We start from the raw sequence: 11,189 nt of genomic DNA on the forward strand, positions 1-11,189 counted from the left end.
TTAGTCATTTTTTATTTTATTTTTAATATGTTATTTTGATAAATATTTAATATTAATAAAATTATAAATAAATAAAATTACTATTTGAATTAATTCTTGACAATGGAATTTTATTTGAATTATGTATCAATATTTTTTAAATTGATTTTCTTAAGGTGAGGAATAATTTGAGACTCCACCAAAGTGTTGGGAGAGCATATTAAAATTTATTCCAACATCCAAGTTACTTCACATAATCATCAAATAAAGAAATGTTTGTATTTTTTTTCTGCTACCTTGGCTTGTTTTGTTTCTACTATTTCTCTACTTCCCTATATGCTACCTCAGATGAAATAAAATGTTCCTCACCTTTCAAAAAAAATGTAGAAAAAATGTTAATTTTATTTTTCTCTTATTTTTACAAAGAAAATGTATTATATTTTATGTTATATTTTTTATATGTATGTAAGTATGTATGTATTCAATTATATATGTATATATCTATAGTATTAGCTGTTTAAACTTTTTTTGTGCAATTTTTTTTCATACGTATGTAAAAACTTACAAAAGTACAGTCTTTGCCATTATATATATATGCATGTAAATCTCTCTTTATTTGTAATTTTTTTTGTCCAAAATATTCTATCCTAATTAAAATATTTTTTATAACACACTAAAAAAATTAAATGCAAATTTTATTGTAGAGTGTTTTTTTCTTTGGCTTTAGACTCTAACTAATTGAATTTTCAAAGGAAGATTTGCTTTCATTTGCAACCAGAGAATAATTAGCAGAGCAACCAAGATAAGATTATCCTAGTTCTTATTTAACCTTTCTTTTTCAACTTTTTTATACATATCCAAAAAAATATAAATTACGGAACTGATTCATCCATTTAGAATTATTGTTTTGTTTTTCAATAAGTCGATGGTGGAATTTAAGACTACACAAATGAATTTATAGGATTGTTTAAGTGATTTTATTTATATTTTATTGAGGGTTTATATTAATCTTCCTACTGTGCCTGTGTAGTTGAACTTATATAGATTACAAAGATTGCTTTTCTGTTTCGTTATTTTCTTCATTGATTCTTGTTTGAGTGGAAAATCAGCTAAGAGCTATGGTTGGCTTGTGTTGCTCTGGTTGGCTTTAATTAATTTGTTGACTTGACTGGCTTTTCAAACAAAAACACGTGGGGGAGAAAAACCGACCCATTAAAAGTTGACTGAAAAATGTACAATTTTGCTAATATATGCATGCGATTTGTTTGTCCAAAATATTACCAAAAAATGTTGTATAGAACAGTGAAATCCGTAAAAGTTGTATGCAAAAGGATTTTTAACAACACAAGTTAAAGACAAAAGTTCAAAGGAAGATTTGATTTCAATTGCAGCCACAGAAATAATTAACAAAGCAATGAAGATAACATTATCCTAACTCTTATTTAATCTTTCTTGTTAAACTTTTTTATATTTTACTAATCTTTGAGCAAAAATTATATATCAATCACTGAATGAAGTATTTAAATGCATGATATAAATTTTTTTTACATTAGCAAAAAGTTAAAATTTAAATATTAGTATAAAATTATTATAAAACGTAATTATTATTAAATGCTTAATTTTATTACTAAATTGTTAAAAGAGAGTTGAGGTTTGAGGATGGAAGCTACTTTTTTAGCCACTTAGCCTTCTCTATATGTAACAAAAGAAAATGTAAAATATGGACTCAAATGTGTTTCTTGTTAGGCCATCATGTTTTTTATGGTACTGTTGGATTATATTAACCCCAAATCTATTGTACAGATTTAATTTGATGAGTTAAATGTTAAACATATTCACATGTACATGTATGTATACTGACATGAATAATGAATAATAATGAAAGCTAAATATAAACAAATATAAACTATCATTTGATAATAATAGTACATCTTTCTTAAATAACCCACTAAATAAATAATTTCTTTTAGAATTACGATACTAACCTCCAACCATAGCAAATGTCAAGTTTCTTTCTTTACAAGCTCACCTTTAGAGTTTTTCAGACTTTTCCTAATGAGTTCTTCTGACCCAAATGATAATTTTATAGTGATGGTAATACGGTATTTATCTTTTTTAAAAAAATTACCTTAAGTGAGGACCCATACGATTTATTTTATAAACAGAATTCCTGTCATCAAAAAGATATTATAATATCAAAATTAAAAAATTTTAAAAATAATAAATAATTATCATAATTTTATTTAAATAATAAATAATTATCACAATTTCATCAAAACCATATCACTTGTCATGAAAATTAAGAGTTAGGACCATTCAAAATTGAAAATTCCAATTTAGTTGTCGATTTGAACACGGATTTTCTTCTTTCTTTTTTGAGTGGTCCTATTCATCCTGCCCTTATTCAGAAGTATGAAAAAAACATTTAAAGAAGCCTTGACGTTTTGATATCAATTGCTGACACTTTGACTTTAGTTGACTGAGTTTTCAGCCATAGAATGCTTGGCAGCACAGTTTTCATCCCCATGAAAAATGGGAATTTCTATGTCCAACACATCTCTTATAGTGACGAAATCATTCAACTTTTAGACGTGAGTCTTGGCAACGATAATTGCTCCATCCCTCATAGTTCCTATCCTTGGTACACCCCTTTTAGGAAAGGACTGTATCTTTATCTAACTACCACTGAATACAGCATCATGTATCTCGTAAATTGCACGATGCAGATCAACTACTCTTCCGTTTATATCGATGCTTTTCGTTGTGCAAATACCCCTTCCTCTCGACCTCCTTACTTTTACTTTTTGGATGAAAATATAGCAAAGTCTGATTTCCATGAGTCATGCAGAATTGAAGCCCAGGTTCCAATCATGGTTGCCAATATCACCAGCCTCTCTACTTTCGATATTTACACAAAGCTGTTGACGGGATTCCAACTCTCATGGTCTTTGTATGATGAAGTGTCAAGGTGAGACTCAATTGTTAACGTGTGAGGATTTTTAAATATTCCAAAATTTTTGGTGCATTTTAGTTTTTGAAAAGTATTTATTATTTTTAGTGTGACATAATGTTCAATTAAATTTTTAAATTATTTAAAAATATTTAAATAAATTTTTATTTTTTATTACATATAATTAAGTTTTCATATTTTTATTTTAAATCAAATAAATTTTTATAATTAATGATTAATTAATTATTATTAATAAAAATATTATTTATTATTTTATATTTACATAACACTAATATGATATTAATGTAAAAAGTAAAAAATATCATATATGTATGTTATTATGTCAAATTAACATGTCATGTTATCAACAATTATAATATGTTATCATATCACATTATAATCAATTATAATATTTTAACATATCACATCAGTGTTACGTAACAAAAAATAATAAATAATATTTTGACTAAATCACTCATGAGTTAAAAGAGTTTATTTGATTCAAAATAAAAATATAAAGATTTATTTAATTTAAAATAAAAATATAAGTGTTTGATTAAACACAATAAAAGTATAATGGTTTATTTAAATTTTTTTAAATAGTTGAAGGGTTTTTTTATATTATGTCTTTTAGTTTTTAATTCTTTTCAAAATTTTGAAAATATCTTTAAATTACCTTTTTAACTACGTATATAAATTTGTATAATTAGAATCACAAATTTTTGTTACTGTAGTATCTTCTTCAGACTTTAATTATTTACTTTTACTCAAAAATTGTTTAATGCAAAATTTAAATATTAATTATAAAATAATTTAAACAGTAAAAGTGCACATTTCATAGCCCTATTAAGGATTAACGTTTTTGATGTGCTTTCTTGAATATTAATTATAGATTGCTATCCTTGCTCTGGCTGTTGTTGCGTCCGCTGACTCTATATATTGTAAGCATAATGGCTTTGTTTCAACCAGATTATTTCCTTGCATCTTATAAACGTATTCTTTCTTTTATGAGTTCATTAATAAGTTGATTATTATTGGATTTGCCTTTACTTTCCTATATAGTATCTATTAACACTTGTTTTTCCAATTGGTAATATCTTACCAGGAATCCAGATTCTTTGTCTTGCAATTACAGGTTCTAAATTCTACACTTTTATCTACTCTTAAATTCTAGAATTATTTTTTTTGAAAGGCTAAATTCTAGAATTATTATGTAGCAGGAATCTAATTAAGTTTCAGCTTTACATTTATATTTTCGACTGATAGGAAGTGACTATGGTATTGACTTGAAACTTTACATGCATGATAAGTAAATTGTTTAATTTAATAGTTGGTTTATTAAAATATTAATAGTATACGGAATTATAAAAAATTTATAAAAATTAATTAATTAATTTTATAGTGGTGTTGTGTGAGTATCGCATATATGTATACATATGTATCCAAGAGACTACATAAAAGAAGATCCATCATAAATGATTCATAAATAATTTTGAACTACATTAATTGGGTATTTTTTAATTAGGTATTTTTATGATGTTGTGATTTTTTTGGTCAAAATAAAAATCATGTGGAATAAGGTCTAAATTTACCATTCTATATATTTTAGATAATGGATCAAACTTATCACCATCTTTGAACGGGTGTAATTTTGCCGTTATACTTTTAAATTAGTTAAAAATGTGATCAAAAGTTAAGACTAATGTTAATTTTTTACCATTTTTGAAGTAAATTAAAATGTATAATGGTAAAAATCGCACTTGTTTAAAAATAAAATAATAAATTTGATCCATCACCTTAAATAAACTAGTGTGTGTAAATTTAAATTTTATCCCAAATTATGTTATGAATTTTGTTGGGAAAAATATGGCAGCACATACCCAACTTAAATTAGTAAATGACATATGCATAACATATAATCATGTTGTCCAACTAATTAATATATATATTGTTATGTAATTTTTTTTTTTGTGAAACAGGAATTATATTGCTAAGAACACTTTTGGGGATAATTTGCTTGATTATATTGGTTATACGCAAATTAAAAAGGAGGCATTTGTCGATGGATGACATGATTGAGAATTTTCTTCAGAGTCAAAACAATTTAATGCCTATAAGATATTCTTATTCTGAAATAAAAAGAATGACGGAAGGTTTCAAAAATAAATTAGGACAAGGAGGATATGGCTCTGTATTTAAAGGAAAACTTCGAAGTGGTCAATTTGTTGCGATAAAATTGTTAAACAAATCAAAAGCTGATGGCCAAGATTTCATCAATGAAGTTGCAACTATTGGAAGAATTCATCATGTTAATGTGGTAAGACTCATTGGATTTTGTGTGAAGGGATCAAAACAAGCTCTTGTATATGACTTCATGCAAAATGGGTCCTTAGATAAAATAATATTTTCAACTGAAAGTAACACTTTGAGTTGGCAAAAATTGTTTGAGATTACATTGGGAGTGGCTCGAGGTATTGAATATATACATAGAGGTTGTGAAATGCAAATTTTACATTTTGATATCAAGTCACATAACATTCTTCTAGATGAGAACTTTGTCCCGAAAGTTTCAGATTTTGGCCTTGCAAAATTGTATTCAGTGGATGACAGTATTGTCTCTCTCACAGCTGCAAGAGGTACATTAGGATATATGGCTCCTGAATTGTTTTATAAAAATATTGGAAGCATCTCATATAAAGCCGATGTTTATAGTTTTGGAATGATGTTAATGGAAATTGTCGGAAAGAGAAAAAATGTGAATGTCTCTGCTGAACATTCGAGTCAAATTTATTTTCCATCATGGATATATGATCGACTTGAAGAAGGAGATAACATAGAGCTTGGAGATGTAATGGAGAATGAAAACAAAATTATGAGGAAAATGGTAATAGTAGCCTTTTGGTGCATACAGATGAAGCCCACAGATCGTCCTTCAATGAGCAAAGTCTTGGAGATGCTTGAAAGTGAAGTTGAGCTCCTTGAAATGCCTCCCAAGCCTGCTTTCTCTTGAAATGTCAACAAAATCATTTAGTGTTGTATTATAAGTAATATTTAATATTGTATGTTAAGCAATGTTTCACTACTTTATTATACTGCTTTTATAATTTTTATCGTAGAAACCTTAAGCTTGAGGCATAATCTTCTCTCTTCCTAAAAAAACAAAAAAACAAAAACAATATGGAGTGGTGATGAAGAAAGTATAGCAGGAAAAAGAAAGGTACTGAGTTGGAGTTTCAAGCGTGTGAAGGTGTTATTTTAGGAGAGTTGTAATGATATTTTGTAAGTATTTTGTCTACATAAAAAGCCTTTTACTCATATAAAGGATAAAGACTTTAAATAGCATTATCTATACAATCATTATATTATTGCAAAAAATTAACTTAATTTTTAAAACAATTAAAAATATTTCTCAGCCATGTTTGGAATTATAATTTTTTTATTTAAAAAATATAAATTATTTGAGTTTTCTCTCTTAATTAAACAAGTCAAATTTTATCCAATTCTAAAATTTATTTAAAATGATTCGAAATCAAATTCAATTTAATTCAAATTAAGTTAACAAAAATTAAAAATTTAAATCTGAAAATATGTTAATTTAAAATGATATTAATCTAACATGATCCAAATTCAACATGACTTGAATCTAAAATGAACCGAGCTCATAATGATCCAAAACCCAAGATTTATTCGATCCAAAACTTATAAAAACTTATATTTATAACTCCGAAAGATCCAAATTATAATTAAATAATTTTATTTAATAACTAAATGAGTAAATGATTATTTTTTAAGTGACAATTTTAAGACACACAAGCACCTTTTTCTCGTCGATGCTTTTTCTTTACTCAGAAACAGCTCATAGGAATGGCATGTTTAACTACTCTGCTTCACCTTCAATTCAAATTCCCTCCGGTTTCTTCTCACCAATTGCCACATTCCCTCCCCAAAAAATCCCCAATCTTCCTAAACCCTAACCCTATAATTCCCAATTCCAAACCCCCCAAAATGCAATTCCTTCACAGACCCAACGCGTTTCCAGGCCACGGCGCAGTATCAAGAGCCATGGACATCATCCAATCCTCGCCGCCCACGTGGCAATCGGCCTTCCTTAGCAACCTCGTGATCTTCGTCGTCGGAACCCCACTTTTAGTAGCGGGGCTGTCTCTCTCCGGAATTTGCGCTGCCTTCTTGCTTGGCACTCTCACTTGGCGCGCTTTTGGGTCTTCTGGGTTCCTCCTTGTTGCTTCTTACTTCGTTATTGTAAGTCATTAAAAAGTCTATGAATTTTATTTGAATTATGGGATTTAAGTTGAAATTGGAAATGGGGTTCTGATTTTTGTTCCCATTTGGTATAAAGTTTATGCTTTGGAGCACAACTTTCATTGTTTGGTAATATGGCAAAGGAAAAGAAATTTTGTTTATGTCAAAAGGATTTCATGTGAAGTAGTTAGTTATTTAAGTGTGATTTGTTTTGTTTAAAGAATTGGATTGCACTATGCGAAATAAGGTCAAAACTGTAACCAAAATATTATTCCAAAATTTCTTTATTTTCATTTGTTTTCCTCTTGATCGGGGGCAGGTGGAGGAGGCAAAGAGATTTTATGGGTTCTCGCATATTTAGACTTGTTTGAAATGATATAGTATGGTTTTTCCCCTGCCTTCCTTTCTGATTATCGCTTGTTTTACTTGCAAAATGAATCTTGAATTAGTTCCGCCTTCCCTATTCTCATTTTCCCTACCTGTATAACCATGCTTGAAAATGCTTGATATAACAAACGGTAATGTGTGACTTTCGAGTTTCTAATTTGAATGGAGAGACAGTTTGGGATGGAAGTGGCATTAAAGTTAGAGGAAAAAAATCTGAATGCCTTTGCATAAAGTAGAACCTATAAAGAAAAGAAAAAAAAACCTAGTACAAAACTTCAGAAGATGCTTGATTATAAGGTGCTGGGCTTTTGAGGACCTGAGACTCCATAATACTTTATATTTCTCTAAATCTCCATACAATCTTACAGCTCTTTGTCATGCCTCGAAAACAAATTTGGTAAAACCATGCTCAATTGTTCTAATTATTATGCTCAACTTTTGGTATAATCATATGTAATTGTTTATTCCCCCTTGCTTCAAAGAGAAAAAATCTCCCTTCTTGAGCAATTACACTTTCTAGAAATAAATTGCTAAGGCCTTTTTATTAGACTATGATTTTTTTAAGTGATTTTGATTTTCAACTCTTCTGTTTGACAGTTGAAACATTTATATTTGTTAGGGCACAGCAGTTACAAAAGTCAAAATGGCTCAAAAAGAAGCTCAAGGGGTTGCTGAGAAGAGGAAAGGAAGAAGGGGACCCGGGAGTGTAATTGGGTCAAGTGCTGCTGGTTGTGTATGTGCTTTTCTCACTATATATGGAGTTGGCGGAGAGGCATTTACTCGGCTTTGGCGACTTGGTTTTGTCGCTAGTTTCTGTACAAAGTTGAGTGATACGGTCTCAAGTGAGATTGGGAAAGCATATGGCAAAACGACGTAAGTAATGCATGTCTGTTTGTTAAGGTTTAGGCACTTGAAATTATTTTATTAATACTTCTCTGTTATTCACTCTAAAGAAAAGGCTATTTTGAAACAAGTGGAATTCGGATCCCTTATGGTTCTTGCTATATTTGAGTGCTATTAATGTCATTGTCATTTATGCTGTTTATAAAGGCCTCTCTGACATTTTATATAGAAACAAAATTTGTAGAGTGTCAAGCTTTGATGGCTTCTTTTTTTTTTTTTTTTAATGTTTATATTCATTGCTATTTACTAGTTTTTTTTTTTTTTGTTAAACCACTCTTTCATGATTGCAAATTTAGATTTGTGATGTGCAAAAATGAGCAGGTACCTAGTCACAAACTTTAAGATTGTTCCTAGGGGAACGGAAGGGGCTGTCAGTGTTGAAGGAACCTTTGCTGGACTTTTAGCATCGATACTTCTTGCCTTTATTGGTTGTCTCTTGGGTGAGGTAGTAACTGCTATTTTACTTATACCATGTAGATATTTTGTTCTGTTATTCAGGGATGCCTTTTTGTTTAATATTTTCACTTCTTTGGCATAAGACCTGCATTCATTATGAGCATTATTGAATGATCCTTAAAAGATGTTTTTACCTCAGAAGAACCTGGAATATATTTCTTTTCTACAACAATAGATTAGTTGGGTAGCTACATGTCAAGAAAGCAATACCGGTGGGCTAGTGCCAGGCTGGACTAGTTTTGCACACAAAATTGGTTGAATGGGTATTTAAGAGAGTTAAAGCTATTTTTCTAAGGGTTTTCTTAAGACAAATAGCAGATCCTGATTTTTTTTAAATTGAATTTGACATTTCAGTAGTCAGGTGTGTACTTGGTTCTTTTTTAAACATTATTTTGCTGGGAACTTAAGTTTCAATTAATATAGTTCAGGTATTATAATTTGGAAAATAGGCTATTATTTTTTAGAGGTTATATTATTCCCAAGAAGCAAAAAAAAAGAATTGAAGTATTTTGAAACTGACTTTTAATGTTAGTGATTCTTTGGGTGTGAGTTGATCAGATTGTCATTCCCTAGCTTTAGTTAATCTTTAGCAAGGGTTTTCCAAATGCTTATATGTACCCTGAGATTATGCTATTTAATAATATCATTGATGCCACAAACTTAATAAACTTATCAGATTGAGTGATGATAAATTGCATCTAGAAAATGCATAAATTAAAGATGGCCATTTGAATTTATAAAGTTCTACTAAGCTCCTTCTCTTTATTCCTTTTCTTTTCTTCTTTTTAATCTTTGCAAGTAGATAAATGTACCTGAGGTGGTCATATGCGTAATAGCTTCCCAGATTGCTAATCTTGGTGAGAGCATAATTGGTGCTGCATTCCAAGGGAAGGAAGGATTTCGATGGGTAAGAAATCATTTGAATAATAGGATGGTGTCTATCAACCTGTTTTCTTTTTTGTTTTTATTTTTAATCTACTGCCTGTGTATCTTCTGGTTTGAACTGTTGTGCAATGAATGGGGTTTAATTTGGATATGATTGTATAGTTTTACATGGCATCTCAAGTAGATGATTGCATGTATATCATTTTGCTGGGCTCTAAGTATATTTGAGTTAGGCCACACAACATAAAGCTGGTAGTGAGGAAGAAGTATATACCCACACTTTGGGGATAAGAGAAGGTCAAAGAGGAAATTGAGAGAGATCAACCTGTTATTGAGCTGCCTGCCAAAAGTTAGCTTGAATTTTAATTTTTATTAGATTAAAATGTAGTGAAATTGTCCATGTACCGGGCTAGTCTTGAATAATCCTTTTAATAACTATTATCTAAATATCAATTATTTGCTCTTTAATTCATAAGGGTGAAACATGATATCTTTCACTGTCATGATTTTTGGCTTTCTGCTTGCAGCTGAACAATGATGCTGTTAATGTCATCAACATATCCATAGGCAGCATTTTGGCCGTCTTAATCCAACAAATACTCCAAAACTGGTGTATGTAAGTTCACCAGATCCTCTCTCTGGAGCTCGGGTAATCTAATGCAGCATTCATCCATACTGCAATCAACACCTGGAAATGTGAAAAAAAAGGAAAAAAAAAGGGAAATCTTCAGTGCCATACAGGAGATGAGTACACGGGGCAATGATAGCAATGATTTTGTTATGTGCAATTGAGCTTGCAACTAACCTCAAAATATTGTCAATGATGTGGAACATCATTCCCAAAATCAAGTGTTCCACTATATATATGAAGCTTCATAATGCATATCTCTTATATACTTACGATATTCAACAATGTATTCTTTTACATTAATCTCCAACCAGAAATCAAATTAGATGTTTTCTTATACGCATACAGTGATTTTCTTTCATTTTCAACTTCGAAGATATCCTTTGGAAACTTCTTTATTTTATTATTACTTGCATTGGATGGAGCAATAGTATGTAAGAGATTGTGGCTTATTTGAATTTGAATAAAATTCATGAACTAGGTCACTCGCAAATGAAGCTTGTGAGTAGCTAATTTATGAATGATTCATTTCAAGCTCATGAACAGGTTTCAGATTGGCTCTTCTTAAGTGAATGACTGAAGCATCAAGCTCAACGAAAGATTTACCTTGACATTGATTTTTCCATATGAACAAGTTGCTATCCATATGAAGGGAAGAACTTGGCATATATCTGCTTCAGAAAATGGGGAAGTGCATTTATGGGAAATTAAAACAGGTCAAGTCATTATCGGGCCTGGCAA

At 29.8% G+C, this 11,189-nt stretch overlaps 2 protein-coding genes across 2 annotated transcripts; both read left to right on the forward strand.

The window, feature by feature from the left end:
• The first annotated feature begins 5,072 nt into the window (after positions 1–5,072).
• Positions 5,073–5,939, forward strand: LOC18594380 (rust resistance kinase Lr10-like). The gene has a single exon (XM_088808673.1). It carries the CDS (start codon positions 5,073–5,075, stop codon positions 5,937–5,939), a length of 867 nt encoding a protein of 288 aa, XP_088664799.1.
• An 801-nt stretch (positions 5,940–6,740) lies between these two features.
• On the forward strand, positions 6,741–10,941 carry LOC18594384 (integral membrane protein (Protein of unknown function DUF92, transmembrane)). The gene is made up of 5 exons (XM_007021910.3): positions 6,741–7,189; positions 8,196–8,449; positions 8,801–8,924; positions 9,738–9,842; positions 10,348–10,941. The coding sequence occupies exons 1-5, from the start codon at positions 6,794–6,796 to the stop codon at positions 10,438–10,440; spliced, it is 972 nt and encodes a 323-aa protein (XP_007021972.3). The 5' UTR covers positions 6,741–6,793; the 3' UTR covers positions 10,441–10,941.
• The last annotated feature ends 248 nt before the right edge of the window (positions 10,942–11,189 follow it).

Source organism: Theobroma cacao, chromosome 7 (assembly GCF_053813885.1).
Source record: "Theobroma cacao isolate CCN51 chromosome 7, ASM5381388v1, whole genome shotgun sequence".
Classification (NCBI taxonomy): domain Eukaryota; kingdom Viridiplantae; phylum Streptophyta; class Magnoliopsida; order Malvales; family Malvaceae; genus Theobroma; species Theobroma cacao.

Coding starts and splice junctions, on each gene's coding strand:
- LOC18594380 (XM_088808673.1), top strand. CDS start 5,073: ATGACGGAAGGTTTCAAAAATAAATTAGGACAAGGAGGATATGGCTCT.
- LOC18594384 (XM_007021910.3), top strand. CDS start 6,794: ATGGCATGTTTAACTACTCTGCTTCACCTTCAATTCAAATTCCCTCCG. Junction 7,190..8,195: donor TTGCTTCTTACTTCGTTATT/GTAAGTCATTAA, acceptor TATATTTGTTAG/GGCACAGCAGTTACAAAAGT. Junction 8,925..9,737: donor TTGGTTGTCTCTTGGGTGAG/GTAGTAACTGCT, acceptor CTTTGCAAGTAG/ATAAATGTACCTGAGGTGGT.